The sequence below is a fragment of the Eubalaena glacialis genome, chromosome 6, assembly GCF_028564815.1.
Source record: "Eubalaena glacialis isolate mEubGla1 chromosome 6, mEubGla1.1.hap2.+ XY, whole genome shotgun sequence".
NCBI lineage: Eukaryota > Metazoa > Chordata > Mammalia > Artiodactyla > Balaenidae > Eubalaena > Eubalaena glacialis.
This window is the reverse complement of record NC_083721.1, coordinates 83,794,140-83,818,592: the sequence shown is the minus strand read 5'-3', so window position 1 is coordinate 83,818,592 and position 24,453 is coordinate 83,794,140. Positions and strand designations below refer to the sequence as shown.

General features: G+C 38.5%; 1 protein-coding gene across 4 annotated transcripts in view; it reads left to right on the top strand.

The window, feature by feature from the left end:
* Positions 1-242: 242 nt before the first annotated feature.
* The window catches only part of VPS8 (VPS8 subunit of CORVET complex), a 295,388-nt gene continuing 271,177 nt past the window's right edge, over positions 243-24,453 (top strand). For 2 of the 4 annotated variants that reach the window (XM_061194394.1, XM_061194392.1), the window contains exons 1-4: positions 253-287; positions 9,441-9,691; positions 10,491-10,559; positions 16,212-16,342. In XM_061194394.1, the coding sequence (XP_061050377.1) occupies positions 9,539-9,691; positions 10,491-10,559; positions 16,212-16,342 (353 nt within the window). In that variant the 5' untranslated portion in view covers positions 253-287; positions 9,441-9,538. Of the gene's footprint in view, positions 288-319; positions 372-9,440; positions 9,692-10,490; positions 10,560-16,211; positions 16,343-24,453 lie in introns of those variants that run through there. The other 2 variants (XM_061194396.1, XM_061194393.1) reach the window with 2 other exon arrangements.

Sequence of the window (24,453 nt, the reverse complement as noted above, 5' to 3'; positions counted from 1 at the left end):
CCTTTCTGGGCTGGCTGAAGATAGGTTCACTTTCTTAAATGCTAGATAAATTCACTCACATAGGGCCGGAGGAGGGTTTCTCTTCTCATCTCACGGACTACTATTTATTGGTCTACTCTCCTCCTCTGACGTTTCCACTCTCCAGTTCCTAACGATGTTAATCACGCCAGAAGTCCCTGGGATGAGACAGTGTATCTCTGGCCCTTTAAATGGGGGCGTGGTGTAGAGGGGCGGACCGCCCAGGAGAGACCCGGGTGAGAAGAGGAAAGCGGAAGCGTGGCCACCGGGTAGATACTGCGCGTGCGTGGGGCTAGAGCTGGGGGCGGGTCACGTGGGCTGGGGGTCCTGGGCTGGAAGGGCTGAGAGCTCAGGTAACGAATCTCCGGAGAGCGGGCCAACGGGGTGGGGGCAGTGGTGGGGGGCTGTACCCGGGGCGGGAGGAGAACGCGTGCCGGGTCCTTGAGCCCTTTCCCCCGCGCGACAGCGGGGCGGCCTTGGAGTGGCTGACCGAGCGGCCCCTGATGGGCTAACTGGACCAGGGCCCGGGGTTGAGTCTGGGGCGGAGGAGAGTGTCCTGTGTTTGGCCTGGAACTGGGTTAGGCAGTTTCCACTTGTTGGTTCCAAAGAATGTGAAGCTGAGGTGCAGGTGCACCCGCTTCCCCAGATTGTGAGACTTGGAGGCCGGTAATCACTCCCCTCCCGCAGCGGAACAGGTGTGTAGCCCACCTTTGGGGTCTGGGGCGCAGGTGTAGGCTCCTCCATCCCTCGAGGCCTGGGATAAGTGTGCTTCCCGAGTGTGAGGCAGAAGCTTAGATGGGGTGTCCATCTAAGGATTGGTGCGCACCCTGTGAGGCTCGGTCCAGTTTCTCTCTGCTTGCAAAGTGTGCCCCAGAGTGAGGGCAGCAGGGGACACGTGGGTCTCTGACGTTCGAGGCCATTCCTGTGTCCTGGTTAGTTCTCCAAGTGTGGTACTTGGGGAAGGAGTGGTGGGGCAGATGGAAACAGAGCTGCCTAAAATGTTTGGGTGTGTTTCAAAGGAGGAAAGGTGCGATGAAGTAGTATCAGTGAGAGAGGTTTCATGGCTACCGGTGGTCAGGAACTGCTGGGGAGCCTTCTCCAAACAGGCATGCCTCCTTCATACCCTGCTAATATTAGATTGATACTAGAATGGTCAGGAAGGCTGTGTCCTCTACCACACTCCCCGACCCACAGCAAACAAACCAAACATGGTTGGTAACTTCTGGTGCCAACTTTACTCCAGATGTCTGCGATTAGGAGATAAATTAAGTATCAGGTGTGTGTTTCAAGTATCTCTAATATAAATGGGGATGGAGGCTCCACATATGTTTGTGTAATATATGGGTTTGCTCATGGTTAAATTTAAGAAGAGTAGCTATGGAAATCTCTGTCAATAGCTGGTGTGTTCCATAGAATGCAGAATAACGATAAATGGGAGAAAAAATTCTGGTTGAACTGTTGGCTTCGTATGTCAAAGAGACATATGTGAGGAAATTTTTTCCAGAGGTCAAGGGAATAGTATGTTGATTATCCTTTATATATTTCCTTTGTACCTGGACCAGCGTCAGCAGATGGATGTTTTCTGTCTTCCAGAATATTGGGACCTCTTGGTGATTTTTCAACTCTTTCCCACCCTTTCATAGACATATCAACCATTGTGACACCAAATGTCAGTTATGTATGTGAATGAAAAGTTAAGGCCTTTTGAACTTAAGTACGTTTAACTCTTGTTTATAGTTTTCACAAAGTTTAGATAACATCTCTTAACCTACAGCTTTGGGTGTCATCTGTTTATATTTGTAAGAACAAACTGTTCTGTTCTTAAATGAATCTTGAATTAATGTTTGAATTATCTTCATTCTGTATAACAGCGTTTGCATTACGTCATCCAAGCTTAAGCACCCTAGGCAGAAGAGAAATCTCCTACCTCCAATATTTATAAGTTTCAGGGTAGGACACTGGTTGGCCAGATTGGATACAAGAATGTCATGTGCTTATTCTTCTGGCCAAGCAGAGAGGGTATTTGATTGGCAGCACCACCAAAATTACATGGTTGAAGTGGAGGAGGAGCAGTCTTCCAAAGGAAAGATGGGTCTGTTTCTGAAGTCCATGAGTAGGGGTGAAACTTGAGCACGCTCAAAAAGTACCTTGAAAATTGAGTACCCTGGGAAGGAGTCATGTTGGAGACTGATCTCTCAGGAAGTCCAGCACGGCCAGTTTTTGCTCCATGTTGGAACAGCGTGCTTTGTGTTACTTTGAGCACAGGTGAAATGGATTGCCGTGTATGAGGCATGCGAGAAGTGAGACTGACCAAAAGGCCAGTGGATACCCACCCCCTCCCCCCATGCATACTCTGAAGCTTGTAGTTATTGAGTGGAGCGGTATGCAGAGTCCCTGGCTCTGTGTGAATCATTTCTTTTTTTCTCTTTCCATTTGCCGTAGATAATGGTTGAATTCCTATAAATTGAATGAACATATGATACATTTTCACTGTTTTCATCTTAGCCTATAGGCTGAATTAATGTAAAAAAAACACAAAATACTTGAAATTGTGGAGTTTGTGTCATGTCATACATGAGTGAAATGATCATTTAAAAAAATCAATGTTAGGGATTAAAAAAAAACTCACTTAGATGCAAAGAGGGGAACTTGCAAGGTGGGAGGCTTTTGGGGGCAGAATGACTAACCATATCTTATTTTGAATGACCAGAACTGCTGTTTAAGGCTCTGGAAGCCAATGATGCAGTGTTGCTTGGCTGCTTACCTAGGGAGGGAGGGTGTGGGGGGGAGGTGGGTAGGTGGATGGATTGGTGGGGTGAATAGCTACTATGTAATTAGGCACTGGGAATACAGTGATGAAAAAAGGGAGATATGGTCTTTGCTTTCCTGGAACCTACATTCCAGTTGAGGGAAGGGAATAGAGGTTCAGACATGAAAAAATGATTGCAATGTGATAAGTGTGATAAAAGGAGAACAATGTTATAGGTGCTTATTAACCAGGAACCTAGTTTAGTTGAGCAGGACAAAAAGAAGCTTTTTTGAGGAAGCAGAGTTTTAGCTCATATCTGAAGGATGAATATGATCATCTGTAGTTGACAGACCTGATTACATAAAGGTAGAATTCAATTATAACTTGGTTTATTATGGCATAGATTCCTGCATGCTATGAGTCAAATAATATCACCTGAAGCTTAACAATTACAGGTAATAAAACTGGTATATTTAATTTGCAGCACAGGTGTTATTCCTATCTTCCAGTTCTTGTGTTGATCAGCAGGTATTTATTGAATGTCTACCTAGCTATGCAAGTCAGTGAGCACAGTGATGTGGAGTATACAAAAACACCTGGCCCCGTTTCTGTTGTACAGCTGGGGAGAAAACATGTAGTCACATGGTAAGTTAACTAATGAATCAATATAAGGAAAGTGCCAAGCTGCTGTTCTAAAGAAGACATGCATTCTGGATTCAGAGGATGTTTAGGGAAGGAAGGTTCCCAGAAGGAAGGATGGAAAGAAGGAATTTAGATAAATGGAAGGAAGAGGAAAGGGAAGGTGAATTAGTGTGAGCAGACATGGAGGGAAAGTGGTAGCTATTCTTTTTTTTTTTTGGGCTGCGTTGTGTCTTCGTTGCTGCGTGCGGGCTTTCTCTATTTGCCGCGAGTGGGGGCTGCTCTTGGTTGCGGTGCGCGGGCTTCTCATCACGGTGGCTTCTCTTGCGGAGCACGGTCTCTAGGTGCACAGGCTTCAGTAGTTGTGGCACGCGGGCTCTAGAGCGCAGGCTCAGTAGTTGTGGCACATGGGCTTAGTTGCTCTGCGGCATGTGGGATCTTCCCGGACCAGGGATCGAACCCGTGTGTCCCTTGCATTGGCAGGTGGATTCTCAACCACTGAGCCACCAGGGAAGTCCTCGAAGTTATTCTTGAAGGACTCTGAATACAAATAACTTTAGTTGTAAAGGAACTGTTATTCTGCCTGGAATGGCTTAGAATTTGGAATTTTATCCTGTAGGCATTGGGGAGCTGTAAAAAAGAGTCCATTTACCAGAGAAAGATAATAGAAAACTAATAGAAGTTAATTCTCTATTACATTTTTCTTCACAAAACAAACCACAAGAAGATAAAACAAAACAAAGAAATGGAAGAAGAGAAATACTTGGATTGGGAAGACCAGAAACAAAGTTGACGTGTAAAATTGCTTTCATATCATGATTTTGTGATATCTTTCGGGGGATATAGTATATTAAAAAAAAAACTTGATTTGATTTCAGTGTAATGTGAAAACTGTCTCATATAACACTTTTGGGAGGAAGAGAATGTCAGTGAATAAATAGGATCCTGAAACTTGAGAACAGTTGGGAATGTCTGCCAAGGTTAAAAAAACTGGTGGAAGACTTCCTCATTTACCTGGCCTAATATAGGTCACATTCTAGAGTCTTATTCAGTTGGCCAGTGTCGTAATGGGGTCATTGCTGTTTATATGGTACACACCTTTTTTTTTTTTAATTTTTTTTTTAGATGGTCCTTGAATCTTTTATTCATTGGTCGGGAATAATTAAGAGGGAGTAGCCTTGGGAACTGTCGGGATGTCAGATGATCTTTGGTTGGAACTATTAAAGTATTAGTTTATGAGCACTCAGAAATGGACAGCATACTGGGTAATCATGATTCTGTGATATGCATTTTCTGTTAGGTTAATCTGATTTCATGTAACCTATTGTGTAGTCTGAAGGTACTCTCTGGCATGGCATCCCCTTAAGAACTGTAAAAACACTAGATCTCAGGATGGTTGGGTGAAAACTAGTTATAGAATTGTATCTTGAGAGGAAATTATCAGTAGTTCGTTTCTTTGTACTGGGATAGAACTTAAGTGATATCTGAAGGCAGTATCCGCGTCAAGTGTGTAATATCAAGCATCATATATTAAGCGTTTCATCATTGGTCTGCATATTGGAAGAGTTTGATCAATAAATATTTGGGCAACACCAGGTGACAAGGGAGGGGTTAGTATTTCAGAATGTTGGTGATGTGGCCAGAAACAAATTAATTGAAGTTGTTAGTGTATTTGTTTTCTGTTCCTGCTGTAACAAATTACCACAAATTTACTGGCTCAAAAAAACAGAGATTTATTATTTTACATTTCTGTAGTGCACAAGTCCCGCACTGGTCTTACTAGGCTAAAATCGAACTGTGGCAGGGCTGGGGTCCTTCTGGAGACTCTAGGAGAGAGTCCATTTCCTTGTCTCTTGCAGTTTCTGGAGACTGCCTAAATTACTTGGCTCCTGGCACCCTTCCTGTATCTTCAAAGCCTGCAACATAGCATTTCTCTGACCCTGCTTCTGTTGTCACATCTCTTCCTCTGACACTCTCTTCTGCCCCTTTCTTCAACTTTTAAAGACTCTGTGGTTACGTTGGGCCCATCTGGATAATCCAGGATAATCTCCCCAACTCAAGATACTAATTTAATCACATCTACAAAGTTCCTTTGGACGTGTAAGGTAACATAGTCTGGGGATTAGGATGGGCATTGTTGGGTACTATTATTCTGCCTACCACAGGTAGATTCAGGCCCAGCTCAATTTCAGAAGCTGCTCTAGTGAACTCTCCTTCTCAAAAAAAAATCTGACCTTTTGATTCAGTAAGTCTATTTGGGTTGGAAAAATTTGCTAACATAAAGAAAGAAAGAACTCCTGGTAAGTGACAAAAGAGGAAGTTGATGTACAAAAAGGCATAATTTTAGAATGAGTTAATCGTATAATTAAAAGTTTTTATTGTGTCTCTGATGCTCTTCTGGGACTTGTACTAGTCTTAGACAGACAAAACCCCTACCATTCAGCTCATGAGGAAACTTCTAATATGGTATCAGAAGTATATCCTTCTGGTAAGGTAGCCTTCTGATATGCTTAGCCGTGGCTAGACTTTTACAAAAGTACCAGATCTTGTTTCAGGGTCTTTAACTTTAGAAGAATTTGGAAATCTTGAGGAAATTTTAAATTTATTGAAAACCTAAACTGTGTCCAGGCATTATTCTAAGTGCTTTACAGTCATTATATCATTTATTCTTCACAGTAACTCTGCAAAATAGGTAGTTGCATTCCTAAGAGTCAGGACTCTAATTGTAAGTGACCCCCACCTCCCCCTCCGAAAAAAAGAAAAATTGGGAGAGTATGTTGGCTTATGTAGCCAAAATGCCAGAAAGCTGTGGCCAGAGCTAACATCATAAAAGACTGGAACCTGGAGCCTGAATGATATCAGGACACTCGTTCCTCCTCTTCTCCGCTTCTGTTTATAGATTGCTTTCATTCTTGCTAGAGAATTTGTACCTAGAGTGTAAATTCTGCTGATAGAGGCAGATCTCCAGTGACAGATGCATAGTAGATGTTTAGTTGATACGTGTTGAATAAATGACCTCCTTTTCTGCAGAACAGGATGGGGTGGAGGGTGGGGAATGTTGCTCAGCCTTATTATTCATTGTTTAAAGAACAGTGGAAATGGCTCTTCCTTACCAGTTCCATTTTAGTGAATCCTGGTGAAGGACCCTGGCTATATTGTGCAATCTCTGTTACTAGGGGCTTTTTGATTGGCAGCCTCTACAAGAACCACATGGTTTGAAGGAGGCTTTCCCAGAACAAGCGGTGATGCTCTGGGCAAACAGCACAAATGGCCACAATATTTCATCTTACAGATGTAGAAATAGAGGGGCTCAGAAAGGGTAGACAAATTGACCAAGGTCATAGATAGGAATTGGTAAACCCCGATTCAAATATGGTTTTAATTGACTCTTTGGTTTATGTTCTTTCCAGTTTGCCGCCACATCACACTAACAGGAGCTCGGTGAAGTGAAGGTTGGAAATGAAGTAGGGTAGCATGGCAGGATGATGTTATTTTTTCAGAGAATGCTTGATTTCTTGAAACTTCTTCAGTGCGGTGTTGGTGTTCACAGATGCTGAGCTATTCTGAGAACCTTTCATTAACTCCAGATAGAAGATATAAAAAGAACCAGGAAAAACTTGTTTTCCTTTCTGAGTTATTTTGGGGACACAAATGTGAAGAATGAAACATTTTAGGTTATTGAATCATTTAAAGTTTTTGTTCTTGTTATGTGGTCTTTTCCACTATTTAAAAAAATGTGTAAGGATAAAACTTAACTGTACTCAGGAAACACTGAATGTGAATTTGTGCATGCTTGCAAACATTCCTTGACTAATTGAAATCATTTTTGCTAAGTGGTACAAATAAGAGTGAACTTTATTAAGAAGTAATTTGTCATGAGCCAATTCAGTCTTCTTTGAAGAAGGGCTTGTAAACGCTAATATTGCTCCTGCCTTTGGCTCATTGCAAAAGGAGAAGTACATTTAGTACCCGAGATTGGAAAGATGCTTTCAAATGTTGCCAGTTACAGAGTGCCCTCAGTTATGTCTTCTAGGAATGTAGTTGATAGCATGTGTTTGTAGGACAGAGCGTTAGAGTCTGTCTTCTGCAACATGTGAAAGGAATTAGTCTGTTTGGTAATGTACCAAATGTACTAGCTAGAAAAGTTGGTTTCAGCTCTTGAAAAATCAGTCTTCATGAGTCTGCATGTCTTTCTTATGCATAGTAGATATTCATTTTTTAAAATATGATAAAAAGAAATATTGAAGGAAGTGAAATTCATTTTAAGTGTACTAAAAAAATGACCCTAATCAGATAAAATTGTTAGTGAGTTTTGGGCATGTTATTTTATTTTTTAACTTATTATTTTTTTAAAATGTTCCTTAAACTCACCAGCATACAGATGTGAGCAGGCACTCTTCCCACACTCACATTGTATCATGAGTGCATGTTTTTTTTTTTTTAATAAATTTATTTATTTTAGGCTGCGTTGGGCCTTCGTTGCAGGTGGGCTTTCTCTAGTTGTGGCGAGCGGGGGCTACTCTTCATCGCGGTGCACGTGCTTCTCATTGCGGTGGCTTCTCTTGTTGTGAAGCACAGGCCCTAGAGCGCATGGGCTTCAGCAGTTGTGGCGCGTGGGCTCAGTAGTTGTGGCTCGCGGACTCTAGAGCACAGGCTCAGTAGTTGTGGCGCACGGGCTTAATTGCTCCGCAGCATGTGGGATCTTCCTGGACCAGGGCTCGAACCCGTGTCCCCTGCATTGGCAGGCGGATTCTTAACCTCTGCGCCACCAGGGAAGTCCCTGGGCATGTTATTTTAAAAAGAACAATAACAACAACTAATTCTCAACTCCCTTTAAAAAAATTAATTCTTTCAGTGGCTTGGAGGTTGTCAGCCTTTTTTTCTGCCTTCACTTCAGTAAGGAATAAGAGTAAGAGAAGTTCGTTTGGTGGGGAAGTTTGGTGGTGGTGGTGATTATGCCCTCTGCGGGCAGTATGTAGTTTGAAAAAGCTTTCTACTGAGAATTACTGCTAGTTGTTGGGTACTGTGGAAAACACCTAGTCTAGAAAACAAAATGACCTTTGTTTTTATTATCATCATTACTATGGCATTGTTTCTATTTTCATATGTTTGCTTCTTTATTCTAAACAGGAAGAGCTAAGTGATGGACTTTTTAAAGTTTGGTTACTTGTAGCCTAATTATAACACAAACTAAAAACATTTAAGGGCAGATTTAATCGTTAAACTTAAAATTTTTTTCCCCAAAAATATTTTTAGTTTTCTAGAAATTTGCAGACAGCTGTTTTCTAGACAGCTTTTTAAGTAAACCAGATTATCTCTTTCTTTTTGATATGGTATTATATCATTTAGAGCTGTGAAAAATACAAAAAAATTGCACACATTTTTTTCTTTAGTATTTCAGTTTTCCCTGAAAATGTCTGTCTTTAACTAGCCTTCTTTCTAGAGCTCTCTAGTCAGCTGTGGAATTATTTTATCCTGGCATCATTGTTGTCTCCCCTAATAGATCTGAACCTTTAGATTTGCTAGTGTCCTGTTAAGTGACTAGCTATCCATTCTGCACCCTCTGTGTCTGCACTAAGTTCCCTTAGAGGTCTGTGGCCCTGTATGGATGACAGTGACAAAACTGGACTATATGCTTATCTTCAAGGAGAACTGGAGATATGCTCGGGTTTGGGAATGTGAAGAAGGGGTTAATTGCAGCTTTTGACACCAGTTACCCTCTTGTTCTTAGGTACATAAATCTAGTTGGTACCAGGTCTAGTGGCTGAGCTTGCCCCAAGTCTGTCACTATCACCAGACTTAGGACTTCGGGTGGTGGACCACTTCCTAGACTCCTGAGTCAGATGTTCCTCCTTTGTGCTCCCATAGAAACCCTCCCTGCATATCATAGCCCATACCCTAGGATTGATTTCTGTTTGCCTGTAGTCAGATGATTGAGTGAAGAATCAGTTTCCACAGAAGTCTGACCCAGTAAGTCTTTGGAATGTCTAGTTGAGGAAATCTAAATGATAAATATTTTTTCTTTTTTGAAAAGAGATCATCATTCAGTTCATCATGATCTGAGCCCAAAAAACAGAACAAAACAAACAAAAACTTGCTTGGATTGACTGAATACAGTTATTAAAAGTAAACATGGACAATGAACTAGACCATGAAAATGTGGAACAGAGCCTCTGTGCCAAGACTACTGATGAAGAACTGAATAAGTCTTTCAATCTGGAAGCTTCACTTTCAAAATTCTCCTACATAGATCTGGACAAGGAACTGGAGTTCAAAAATGATCTGGTAAAAATTCAGCTTTTGTCAGGTTTGATGTTTAACCAAAATGTTGGTTAGAGTGTACTTTATGATCCAAAGACTCTAAATATATCATTTTTTGCATAGATTAATAGGCATCTATATACAGTTTTATGCGATAATATTACTCTTCATTTGTATACCTCATTACAGTTTATGAAACACTTTAATACATCTTCTCATTTGAGCTTCACAACACTGATACTCCATTTTTTGGGGGAAGAAACTGAAGTGCAGCTATGTTGAATGATGTCTCAATATCATAGAGCTAGTGGTAGGTTTAGAATTCTTGTGCAGTGATTTTTTTCCTCATTGGTTTGATATTAATAGGTTTTTGTGGCCATGAGACTATTTAATGACAAGTTGTTTGACCTAATCATCCACCACCATAATTTATGAAATACTAAGAAATGCAGTGTCAGACCTTTGTGTATTGCTTATGGCTTATGTCTAAACTTAGACAATTAGGGCTTGTCGTAAGAAATGCTGTTTTGTCTTGTTTAAGAAAGCAGATGCCAAAGCCCTTCAACAGAAGCTTTCTGGAAAGGGCTGTCAGGGTGGTGGCATCAGTGCATATTTGTCCTTGATAATCACTGAATATGCGGATAGTCTGTAGTCTTTTGACCTGACCCTTTTTATCATAGATTATTGAGTTGGCTGTCTGTGTGAAGAGTTTGGTGGTATGTTTGTCTCTTAATTGATAATGGTTCTAATCAATTAAAATGCCCTCACAATTATAAGAGGGAAAGCATTATTATGTGAGCATTAATTTCTTTTCTCTATTTAGATTGATGATAAGGAGTTTGATATTCCTCAAGTTGATACTCCTCCAACACTGGAAAGCATACTAAATGAAGTAAGTATATACTAATGATTGCTATCATTTTATGGCATTGATTTGAATACTTCTGGGTTATAGTGTATGTCTCTAGACCTGCATTGTCGAATATGGGAGCCAATAGTCACATGTGACAATTTAAATTTAAATTGATTACAGTTAAATAAAAATTAAAACTTCATTTACTCAGTTATACAGGGCACACTTCAAGTGCTCAATTGTCACATGTGGCTAGTGGCTACTGTAGTGAACAGCATATATACAGGATATTTCCATTTTTGCAAAAAGTTCTGTTGGACATGCTGATCTAGGTTGTGAGCTTCTCAAGGGCAGAAGCTATGACTTGTTCATCTCTGTGCCCAGTACAATGCCTCATACTTGGTAGATTAAAGAAATGTTTTAGTAAGTGAGTTGAAATACTAAATTCATGACACTTTTGAGATTTGTGTTATGTTTTGATAATGTTATCTCTACCAGTGATATTCAAATAGCTCGTCCTCTGATACAAAAGAGCATCTGCAGCCTTGTAATGCACTTCATCACTGTTCTATATAAAGAAAATAAAGCCTCCATAGTTTATCTTGTGAATACCATCTCTATTAAAAAGGTTTTTAGAGTTATGAAATGGTGTTCCTTTCTGAATTAGCAGATCATAAAGGCTTTATAAAGGAACTCTGTGAAAGTACATGTTGGTGAAGTGTGCCAGTTTTTTTGTACCCTGAATCTGCTGACAATTCTTCAACTCAGTCTTCTTGATCTTTAAAAACTTGCTTAAGACTCCCATTGGAGGCTTTAGCTTCTAATTTGAGAAAGATTTTTAAAAATCTATTTCAGATACATAGTTGTGTTTTCTAAAAGATAATGATTCAAAGCCTCCTCAATAGAAATGCCCACTGACCCCATAGGTCTGAGTGGGTTGGGCCCTGGTCTTTATTACTTCTTTATCTATACTTGCAAACTACTTTCTCAGTGAATTGTATCTTTTATTTTTCTTTTATTTCTTTTTAAAAAAATATCAGCTTGATGTCGCTGTTTCTTTGAATGTATTTTAACTTCAGAAATGTTATGTATGATCTGTGTTAATAAGACTTAAGCGTTTTTAATTTTGACAAAGAAGGCTTTGGTCAATGAAAGAATATCCTGTTACAGTGATATTTATTTATTGCTTCCTAATATAGAGGAAATCTTTCATTTAGCGATGAAGAGATTAATTTTAGTCAGTTTTGATAACATGGTCTTAATCACATATTATTTCAGTTGCTAAGTGAGGAATAAAAATAATCTTAGAGGACTGTGTACAAAGCCCTATTTGTACATCTTTATATAATAATGGCAAAGAAAATAATGCTCATGAATGAGACTGTAGTTCATAATGAAGGAAAACTGTCTTTGCAATATTTACTTATCTACTAGTAACAGTAAGTATAGTCATTAGTGGTTTACTGAGACGATAATACTGTTGTCATCCTCAATAGTAATTTGGGTGCCTTGTGTATTTGGGTCATAGTGTTAGATGCTGGGATTATAAAGTGCTGCATGACAGTCTCTGACTTTGAGAGAGAAATAGGACTGGAAATTGGCCAGCTTTCACACCACCAGGGAGCGAGGCAAGGAAATAAGTGAAAGTAAAAATAATTTAAGTTGTAGACTGTTATGAAGAGAAAAAGGGGGAAGAAGTATTAAAGAAAATGATTTTAAGAAAGAAAAAAAAGACAGAAGTAGAAAGTGTAAATAAATAAGCACTTACTCCAGGATATGTGGGTGCATATATTCTATGAAGTTCGTTAATATCAACCTGACGAGGTGCTAGGAAGAAGTGGACATCCAAGATATTTTACAGAAAGTTAGAGATGACTGAGACATCCTAAATCTCAGAATTTAGGGCATGAAATAATGTTACTAGGCCTTGTCATCCTTTGAAACTATGCTACTTCTGAGGTTTTTAATTTTGAAATTTTGTTCTCTAATCCTAACAGTCCTCCCCCTACCCCCACGTTCTCTTACCTCCATTAAACCTGCTCCTTGACCTCCTCAGGACCAAGTCTCTTGATCCTTCTTAGTCTCCCAGTCTCTGAGAGTAGCCCTGGCTTCACTTCAGTTCTACTGTTGGATTGTGCAGCCAGAAATTTCTTTTGAACTTTTAATTGAGGTACAACATACATATAGAAAAAGTGCACAGGTTGTAAGTGTACTGCTTGGTGAATTTTCACAAACAGAATGCTCTGTGTAACCAGAGTCCAGATGAAGAAATAAAACATTACTAGCACCCCAGAAGCTTCTCTTGTGCTCCTTCAGTACCCAACCAGGATAATCACTATCCTGACTTCTATCGGCATTGACTGCCTTGGCTGCTTTGAACTTCATATAAATGGAATTATACAGTATGTGCTTTTGTGCATCTGACTTATTTCCCTCAATATTGTGTTTTTAGATTTATTCATATTTTTTGCTGCATGCAGTTGTTCATCCATTCCCATTGTTGTATAAAATTCTTTATGTTATATACCATTATTTATTCATTCAACAGTTTATGGGCAGTTTTATAATTTCTGGTTTCTGGCTGCTATGAAAAGTGCTGCTGTGAATATTCTTATTCATATCTTTAGATATATACACACATGTGTACATATACATACACACGCACTCACACACACATTTCTGCTGGTATGTACCTAAGAGTAGAATTGCTAGGTCATCAGGTATGGGCATGTTCAGCTTTGGTTGATACTGCCACAGGTTTCTCAAAGTGGTTGTGATAATATATACTTCCTACAGTAATATATGGAAGTTCTGGTTACCATATCCTCATCAACTTTTGAATTTTTCTCTCTTTGTCACTTTAGCCATTCATACTTGTAGGTGCGTAGTGGTATCACATCATAGTTTTAATCCGAATTTCCTGGAAGACTGATGAAATTGGGGTACCTTCATATGTTCTGGCCATTTGGATATCTCTTTTGTGAATTGCTTTTTCATGTCTTTTGCCCACTTTTCTATTGAATTGATTTTTTAAAAACTTATTTATAAGAGTTCTTTATATTTGATGGATATAAGCTTTTTATTAGATATATGTATTGCAAATATCTTCTTCCATTCTGTGGGTTACTTTTTCACTCTCTTAATGGTTTCTTTTGATGAGCAGAAGTTCTTAGCAGTAGTTCAGCTTATTAAGTTTTTCCGTTCTGATTAGTTTTTTGGTGCGTCCAGTTGAAGAAAATTTTGCAGATTCCAAAGTCATGATGATGCTATCTTATTTTGTTTTAAAATCTTTGTTGTTCTGCCTTTCACATTAGATCTGCAATTAATCTGAAACTTTTGTGTGTGATGGTGTGCAGTATGAGGCAGCAGCACTTACTGAGCACCATTCTTTTCTGCGGTGTCACTTCTGTTTTAAATCAGGTGATCATATATGTGTGGGTGTGATTTCATGGGTCTTTCTATACTTGCCCCAATAGCACACTCTAATGTCTGAACCTTTATAATAGGTCTTGATATCCAGCAGTTTCAAATCTTCCAGCTTTGTTGTTGTTCTTCAAGATTGCCATGCTTATTCTTGGTCTTTTTCATTTCCACGTAAGTTTGAGAATCACTTTACTAGTTTACACACACACACATACACCCCAGCTGAAGTTTGATAGGCTTGTGTAGATTTTACACATCAATTTGTGAGAGTTGATATCTCTACTGTGTAGCTAGTAATTTTAAATTCAGCCTTATTGATACCCTCAATTCTCTTCCTCATTTTTTTCCCCCCACTTATCCTGTAAGCCGTCAACCCTGGCTTAATTTAGCTAATCTGTTTTCTTTAATGATGTCTCTGGGCTGCTTAAGAAAATCAGATAAGATCCTGATTGACTCTCTTGCTTAAGACCTTGATGCTGCAGTTCTTATTTATGAATTGTTTCTGTTACCTTTCCCTATGGCAGTCCTTCCATTCTTGTACAGCTCTCAAGTAACACAGTAGCTCCTTGCTAACCCTCATGCTGTTCTTAGCAATCTTGTGTGTGGAGATATCTGAAAAACAGTCAGAAATATGGCCTAAACCGCAAGAGAAATGTTGGTACTAAAGATACAGACTCTGGAGTCATTAGCATGACATCATACTTGAAACTATAAGTATGGATTAGCTTGTTCATATAGGAAATGTGTGAAGTAGGAAGAGACAAGAATATAATCCTGGGGAACAGCATCACCTAAAGGTTGGGCTGAGGACAAGTAGAGAACATGACTGATAGAAGAGGCCACATAAGTTGGAGGAGTAGCAAAGAGATGTATTGGAAACCAAGGGAAGAGAAAGTTTCAAGAAGTGGGGCATGGCCAGTAGTGTTAAGTGATGCGTACAGGACAAGAGCATGCTAACGGAAAATAGGCTGGTGGATTTGACTAGTAACTTCAGCAAGAGTAGTATAGTCAGTAGCTGGTAATGGGTGGAGAAAGTGGAGGTAATGAGTATGGACTGCTCTGCTCTCTTAAGAATATGAATGGAAATGATAAGGCAGAAGGTAGTCCGGCTGAAAGAGGAGGTAAGATCAGAAAGTTTTTTCTTTAATGTTTGTTGCCCAGAATCAGCTTGTTCAAAGCTAAACGCATTCTGCTTTATCTGCTATTCTTTTTGCTTTCTTATCTCAGTTAGTAGTATCACCTTTTGCTAGTTGCTCAAGCTGGAAACCTTGGAATCTTCTTTGACTTCTTTCTTAACCCCCCCCAACCCCCCAAAACACACTGTTTAAATGGTAACCAGGAATTTTGGATTTTACCTCAGTAATGTCTCTTTCCTTATTCCTTCTCTTGACCCCTTCTGCTGCATTCCTAGACTGAACTCTCCTCTCTTTCCTTGACATTGCAATAGCCATCTTGCTGGTTCTTATTAGTCTCCCTGCCTGTCTCCCCCTCTACCCTCATCCATCTTCATACTGCCCCATTTATCTTTCTAAAGCATGGTTCTCATCATGTGTACATTTTTTAAAGATCTCAGTTGCCTTCCCACTGCCTATTATATATAGTACATTAATTTATTAAGTAAATGGGTACTGATTATGTGTCAGGCATTGTACTAGGCACTAGGGTTACAGTGGTGGACAAATAGGGCCCTCCTGTCACCTAGCTTAATGGAATATAAGACTTTTACAATTTGGATCCCAGCTTATCTTTCTAAGATCACCTCCAACTCCTACTCAAATACTCCATTCATTTTAGACTACTTCCTTTTTCATGGGCAAAATTCATATTATGAAATCACTGTGTTTGCACATGCTGTTTCCAACCCAGAATGCCTTTCTTCTGTCTGCTTGTCATATTTCTTAAGGTATACTATCTATAGTCAGGTGGTATTTATTTTCTTCAATTAGCCATTGGCTGTTAGTTAACTAGTAAAGCATCTATACAAGTTTGAATTTTAAGAAATATTTGGCAACTAACAATAATCTGCATAACTGCTCCTACTTCTTACAGCTACAAGAAAGAAATTTTTGGAGTGAACTCTTTGTAGGGAGAGATAACTAGAGTTGAAATTTAATTCTGTACTATGCCTCTCTGGTCAACAACAATGCGTGGAAAAGGGGTGAAGAACAGAATAAGTATATGAGTGTTTTGGAGAAACCCATTAATGCCTATTTGACTTATAGGGTATTTGGAATTTTGAATTTATTTATCCATGTTCTTCTAATTTAGACTGATGATGAAGATGATTCTTTTGTTCTTGAGGATCCTACACTGTTAAATATTGATACTATTGATTCTCACTCCTATGATACTTCGTCTGTGGCAAGCTCAGATAGTGGCGACAGGACCAACTTAAAAAGGTAAATATTCTTTTATTTTAATTGAAATATAGTTGATTTACAATGTTGTGTTAATTTCTGCTGTACAGCAAAGTGACTCAGTTATACATATATATACATTCTTTTTCATATTCTTTTCCATTATGGTTTATCCCAGGATATTGAATATAGTTCCCTGTGCTCTACAGTAGGACCTGTTTATCCATTCTGTATGTAATAGTTTCCATCTACTAACCCCAAACTCCCAGTTCATTCCCTGCCCCCACCAAGCAACCACAGGTCTGTTCTCTATGTCTGTGAGTCTCTTTCTGTTTCATAGGTAGGTTCATTTGTGCCATATTTTAGATTCCACATAAAGGTGATATCATATGGTATTTGTCTTTCTCTTTCTGACTTACTTAGTATTGATAATCTCTGGTTACACACATGTTGCTACAAATGGCATTATTTCGTTCTTTTTTATGGCTGAGTAGTGTTCCATTGTATATATGTACCACATCTTCTTTATCCATTCATCTGTCGATGGACATTTAGGTTGTTTCCATGTCTTGGCTATTGTGAATAGTGCTGCTATGAACATAGGGATGCACATATCTGTTTGAATTATAGTTTTGTTCAGATATATGCCCAGGAGTGGGATTGCTGGATCATATGGTAATTATGTTTTTAGTTTTCTGAGGAACCTCCATACTGTTTTCCATAGTGGCTGCACCAACTTACATTCCCACTAACAGTGTAGGAGGGTTCCCTTTTCTCCATACCCTCTCCAGTATTTGTTATTTGTAGACTTTTTAATGATGGCCGTTCTGACCAGTGTGGGTTGGTATCTCATTGTGGTTTTGACTTGCATTTCTCTGTTAGCAATGTTGAGCATCTTTTCATGTGCCTATTGGCCATCTTTATGTCTTCTTTGGAGAAATGTCTATTTAGGTCTTCTGCCCGTTTTTCAATTGGGTTGTTTGTTTTTTTGTTGTTGAGTTGTATGAGCTATTTGTATATTTTGGAAATTAAGCCCTTGTTGGGTGCATCGTTTGCAAATATTTTCTCCCGTTCTTTTCGTTTTGTTTATGGTTTCCTTTGCTGTGCAAAAGCTTGTAAGTTTGATTAGGTCCCATTTGTTTATTTTTGTTTTTATTTCTGTTGCCTTGGGAGACTGACCTGAGAAAACACTGGTATGATTTATGTCAGAGAATGTTTTGCCTATATTCTCTTCTAGGAGTTTTATGGTGTCATGTCTTATGTTTAAGTCTTTAAGCCATTTTGAGTTTATTTTTGTGCATGATGAGAGGATGTGTTCTAACTTCACTGATTTACATGCACCTGTCCAACTTTGTCAGCACCAATAGCTGAAGAGACTGTCTTTTTCCTGTTTTATATTCTTGCCTCCTTTGTCGAAGATTAATTGACTGTAGGTGTGTGGGTTTATTTCTGGGCTCTCTGGTTAAGCATTCATTTAAATCACACTTGCATACAGTATGGCCTGCTGAAGCTCTGCATAGGAAGTAGAAGGCCCACTCAGGTGGAAATAAAATGCTTGCTAGACCCTGAATATTTAGGCACTTTTGAGGGGAGAGGATAAAAAGGTGGATGACATGACGACTGTCTTCTGTACACCCAGTAGGAAGCTATAATAATAACCAGGGACTCCCAGAAGCAGGAAAGCCCTTAGAGGGTGCACACATCACACCTGGTACAGTGTCTGTGGTGGAAATGTGGGGCTTGGTTTACCTCACCAACTTTCTGTTCCGTCACTCCTCCCTCCACCACCTTCCTCCTGCTCTCTAAGGACAGCTCCAGTGTTTCTTCATTCCCTTGAAATGGGTTCGGAGGAGAGTCACAAAGATGATTAAAGATTTGGGAAAAGTACTTCTAACCCTATATAACTTCATTTTGTCTGCTTTTCACCTTCCAAATTCTTGGAGAGCACATGAAAAGGAAAGAGAAGTGGAGGAAGCATAATGTAAATACTTTATTGAATTCATGTGTAACTTTAATGTTGATAAGTTGTTGGTGTATTTTTCCTCAACTTCTTAAATTTTGCCTATGTCAGTGCTGTCTTCTTTAGATCGTCAACTCTTGTGGGATAGGGGCCGTGGCTGGATATATTAACCTGTTCATCACTTTCTTCTACAAATAAATAAATTTTTTCAGCTTTATTGAGATATAATTGACATGCAGTACTGTGTAGATTTAAGGTATACAATGTGATTCTTTCTTTTTTTGTAAGTTTTGAATTTTATTTTATTTATTTTTTTATACAGCAGGTTCTTATTAGTCATCAATTTTATGCACATCAGTGTATACATGTCAATCTCAATCGCCCAATTCATCACACCACCACCTCCACCCCCCGCCGCTTTCCCCACTTGGTGTCCACACGTTTGTTCTCTACATCTGTGTCTCAATTTCTGCCCTGCAAACCGGTTCATCTGTACCATTTTTCTAGGCTCCACATATATGCGTTAGTATACGATATTTGTTTTTCTCTCTCTGACTTACTTCACTCTGTATGACAGTCTCTAGATCCATCCACATCTCAACAAATGACCCAATTTCGTTCCTTTTTATGGCTGAGTAATATTCCATTGTATATATGCACCACATCTTCTTTATCCATTCGCCTGTCAATGGGCATTTAGGTTGCTTCCATGACCTGGCTATTGTAAATAGTGCTGCAGTGAACATTGGGGTGCATGTGTCTTTTTGAATTATGGTTTTCTCTGGGTATATGCCCAGTAGTGGGATTGCTGGATCATATGGTAGTTCTATTTTTGGTTTTTTAAGGAACCTCCATACTGGAGGTTGATACAGTGGCTGTATCAATTTACATTCCCACCAACAGTGCAAAAGGGTTCCCTTTTCTCCACACCCTCTCCAGCATTTATTGTTTGTAGATTTTTTGATGATGGCCACTCTGACTGGTGTGAGGTGATACCTCATTGTAGTTTTGATTTGCATTTCTCTAATAATTAGTGATGTTGAGCAGCTTTTCATGTGCTTCTTGGCCATCTGTAGGTCTTCTTTGGAGAAATGTCTATTTAGGTCTTCTGCCCATTTTTGGATTGGGTTGTTTGTTTCTTTAATATTGAACTGCATGAGCTGTTTATATATTTTGGAGATTCATCCTTTGTCCGTTGCTTCATTTGCAAATATTTTCTCCCATTCTGAGGGTTGTCTTTTCGTCTTGTTTATGGTTTCCTTTGCTGTGCAAAAGCTTTGAAGTTTTATTAGGTCCCATTTGTTTATTTTTGTTTTTATTTCCATTACTCTAGGAGGTGGATCAAAAAAGATCTTGCTGTGATTTATGTCAAAGAGTGTTCTTCCTATGTTTTCCTCTAAGAGTTTTATAGTGTCCGGTCTTACATTTAGGTCTCGAATCCATTTTGAGTTTATTTTTGTGTATGGTGTTAGGGAGTGTTCTAATTTCATTCTTTTACATGTAGCTGTCCAATTTTCCCAGCACCACTTATTGAAGAGACTGTCTTTTCTCCATTGTATATCCTTGCCTCCTTTGTCATAGATTAGTTGACCATAGGCGCGTGGGTTTATCTCTGGGCTTTCTATCTTGTTCCATGGATCTATGTTTCTGTTTTTGTGCCAGTACCGTATTTACTTGATTACCATAGCTTTGTAGTATAGTCTGAAGTCAGGGAATCTGAATCCTCCCACTCCATTTTTTTCCCTCAAGACTGCTTTGGCTATTTGGGGTCTTTTGTGTCTCCATACAAATTTTAAGATTTTTTGTTCTAGTTCTGTAAAAAAATGCCATTGGTAATTTGATAGGGATTGCATTGAATCTGTAGATTGCTTTGGGCAGTATAGTCATTTTCACAATATTGATTCTTCCAATCCAAGAACATGGTATATCTCTCCATCTGTTGGTATCATCTTTAACTTCTTTCATCAGTGTCTTATAGTTTTCTGCATACAGGTCTTTTGTCTTCCGAGGTAGGTTTATTCCTAGATGTTTTATTCTTTTTGTTGCAATGGTAAATGGGAGTGTTCCCTTAATTTCTCTTTCAGAATTTTCATCATTAGTGTATAGGAATGTAAGAGATTTCTATGCATCAATTTTGTATCCTGCAACTTTACCAAATTCATTGATTAGCTCTAGTAGTTTTCTGGTGGCATTTTTAGGATTCTCTATGTATAGTATCATGTCATCTGCAAACAGTGACAGTTTTACTTCTTCTTTTCCAATTTGTATTCATTTTATTTCTTTTTCTTCTCTGATTGCCGTGGCTAGGACTTCCAAAACTATGTTGAATAATAGTGGCGAGAGTGGACATCCTTGTCTTGTTCCTGATCTTAGAGGAAATGCTTTCAGTTTTTCACCATTGAGAATGATGTTTGCTGTGGGTTTGTCGTATATGGCCTTTATTATGTTGAGGTAGTTTCCCTCTGTGCCCACTTTCTGGAGAGTTTTTTTTTTTTTTTAGAATAAATCATATTTTATTATGGCTTCCTTTATATATCAATGAAACAATTTTTTTTTTTTTTTACACACACACACACACACTGTATTTTATTTTTACAAGAGATAAATAGACTGACACCAAGCATTGTACATGATGACCACAACAAAAGCAACAATGATTGCAATTACCAAACATGAAACACACTCATACTATGTCATAATATTGACATTCAGTCCAGTAATCCTCCACTGTAACAGCTCCTTTACTTTGCAGTGAAAATTGATTTGTATATTCTTTGCCTCTGAGTCCTTGTGGGATTTTTTCTTTTTTTAAATTCAAACAGAAAGTCACAAAAATTATACTCATCCTCATCAGTTCACTCAGTCCCATGTAATTAATTTTTTTTTTTCATCTTGATCTTTTGTTAGCACTTTTATGAGCTCATCAGTTTTTCATTAGAGTTCTGAAAATGCTTATTCATTCAGTTCAGCAGTACAGTCAGGTACCAGAAACCTGTATTTGTCAGAGTCTTTCCCATGAATTTCCTGAAGATGAAACCCTTTTATAGGAACATATTTACAAAAGCATCAGAGTACACCCAGAACTGTCTGTAAATGACAAAAGACTTAAAAATGACCACGGTTAAAGATTTGATGAAAGTTCATAATAATGCAGTTGACAAGAAAATTAGTTATTTCTGAGATATACCTTTTAAAGTAATAACTAGGATTATGACTTATAACATTATACCAGAACATATAAGATTTTTAGAAATTTCATGTAATGTCTGAAACATTTATATTAACATATTTCCATACAAATAACCCAATGAAAGTTTAGTATTAGTTGTTTTGTTTGTTTGTTTATACTGCAGGTTCTTATTAGTCATCAATTTTATACACATCAGTGTATACATGTCAATCCCAATTGCCCAATTCAGCACACCACCATCCCCACCCCACCGCAGTTTTCCCCCCTTGGTGTCCATATGTCTGTTCTCTACATCTGTGTCTCAACTTCTGCCCTGCAAACCGGCTCATCTGTACCATTTTTCTAGGTTCCACATACATGCGTTAATATACGATATTTGTTTTTCTCTTTCTGACTTATTTCACTCTGTATGACAGTCTCTAGATCCATCCACGTCTCAAAACATGACTCAATTTTGTTCCTTTTTATGGCTGAGTAATATTCCATTGTATATATGTACCACATCTTCTTAATCCATTTGTCTGTTGATGGGCATTTAGGTTGCTTCCATGACCTGGCTATTGTAAATAGTGCTGCAATGAACATTCGGGTGCATGTGTCTTTTTGAATTACGGTTTTCTCTGGGTATATGCCCAGTAGTGGGATTGCTGGGTCATATGGTAATTCTATTTTTAGTTTTTTAAGGAACCTCCATATTGTTCTCCATAGTGGCTGTATCAATTTACATTCCCACCAACAGTGCAAGAGGGTTCCCTTTTCTCCACACCCTCTCCAGCATTTGTTGTTTGTAGATTTTCTGATGATGCCCATTCTAACTGGTGTGAGGTGATACCTCATTGTAGTTTTGATTTGCATTTCTCTGATCATTAGTGATGTTGAGCATCTTTTCATGTGCTTCGTGGCTGTCTGTATGTCTTCTTTGGAGAAATGTCTATTTAGGTCTTCTGCCCATTTTTGGATTGGGGTGTTTGTTTCTTTAATATTGAGCTGAATGAGCTGTTTATATATTTTGGAGATTAACCCTTTGTCCGTTGATTCGTTTGCAAATATTTTCTCCCATTCTGAGGGTTGTCTTTTCGTCTTGTTTATGGTTTCCTTTGCTGTGCAAAAGCTTTGAAGTTTCATTAGGTCCCATTTGTTTATTTTTGTTTTTATTTCCATTACTCTAGGAGGTGGATCAAAAAAGATCTTGCTGTGATTTATGTCAAAGAGTGTTCTTCCTATGTTTTCCTCTAAGAGTTTTATAGTGTCCGGTCTTACATTTAGGTCTCGAATCCATTTTGAGTTTATTTTTGTGTATGGTGTTAGGGAGTGTTCTAATTTCATTCTTTTACATGTAGCTGTCCAATTTTCCCAGCACCACTTATTGAAGAGACTGTCTTTTCTCCATTGTATATCCTTGCCTCCTTTGTCATAGATTAGTTGACCATAGGCGCGTGGGTTTATCTCTGGGCTTTCTATCTTGTTCCATGGATCTATGTTTCTGTTTTTGTGCCAGTACTATATTGTCTTGATTACTGTAGCTTTGTAGTATAGTCTGAAGTCAGGGAGTCTGATTCCTCCAGCTCCGTTTTTTTCCCTCAAGACTGCTTTGACTATTTGGGGTCTTTTGTGTCTCCATACAAATTTTAAGATGATTTGTTCTAGCTCCATAAAAAATGCCATTGGTAATTTGATAGGGATTGCATTGAATCTGTAGATTGCTTTGGGTAGTAGAGTCATTTTCACAATGTTGATTCTTCCAATCCAAGAACATGGTATATCTCTCCATCTGTTGGTATCATCTTTAATTTCTTTCATCAGTGTCTTATAGTTTTCTGCATACAGGTCTTTTGTCTCCCTAGGTAGGTTTATTCCTAGGTATTTTATTCTTTTTGTTGCAATGGTAAATGGGAGTGTTTCCATAATTTCTCTTTCAGATTTTTCATCATTAGTGTATAGGAATGCAAGAGATTTCTGTGCATTAATTTTGTATCCTGCAACTTTACCATATTCATTAATTAGCTCTAGCAGTTTTCTGGTGGCATTTTTAGGATTCTCTATGTATAGTATCATGTCATCTGCAAACAGTGACAGTTTTACTTCTTCTTTTCCAATTTGGATTCCTTTTATTTCTTTTTCTTCTCTGATTGCCGTGGCTAGGACTTCCAGAACTATGTTGAATAATAGTGGTGAGAGTGGACATCCTTGTCTCGTTCCTGATCTTACAGGAAATGCTTTCAGTTTTTCACCATTGAGAATGATGTTTGCTGTGGGTTTGTCATATATGGCCTTTATTATGTTGAGGTAGGTTCCCTCTATGCCCACTTTCTGGAGAGTTTTTATCATAAATGGGTGTTGAATTTTGTCAAAAGCTTTTTCTGCATCTATTGAGATGATCATATGGTTTTTATTTTTCAATTTGTTAATATGGTGTATCACATTGATTGATTTGCATATATTGAAGAATCCTTGCATCCCTGGGATAAATCCCACTTGATCGTGGTGTATGATCCTTTTAATGTGCTGTTGGATTCTGTTTGCTAGTATTTTGTTGAGGATTTTTGCATCTATATTCATCAGTGATATTGGTCTGTAATTTTCTTTTTTTGTAGTGTCTTTGTCTGGTTTTGGTATCAGGGTGATGGTGGCCTCATAGAATGAGTTTGGGAGTGTTCCTTCCTCTGCAATTTTTTGGAAGAGTTTGAGAAGGATAGGTGTTAGCTCTTCTCTAAATGTTTGATAGAATTCACCTGTGAAGCCATCTAGTCCTGGACTTTTGTTTGTTGGAAGATGTTTAATCACAGTTTCAATTTCATTACTTGTGATTGGTCTGTTCATATTTTCTGTTTCTTCCTGGTTCAGTCTTGGAAGGTTATACCTTTCTAAGAATTTGTCCATTTCTTCCAGGTTGTCCATTTTATTGGCATAAAGTTGCTTGTAGTAGTCTCTTAGGATGCTTTGTATTTCTGTGGTGTCTGTTGTAACTTCTACTTTTTCATTTCTGATTTTATTGATTTGAGT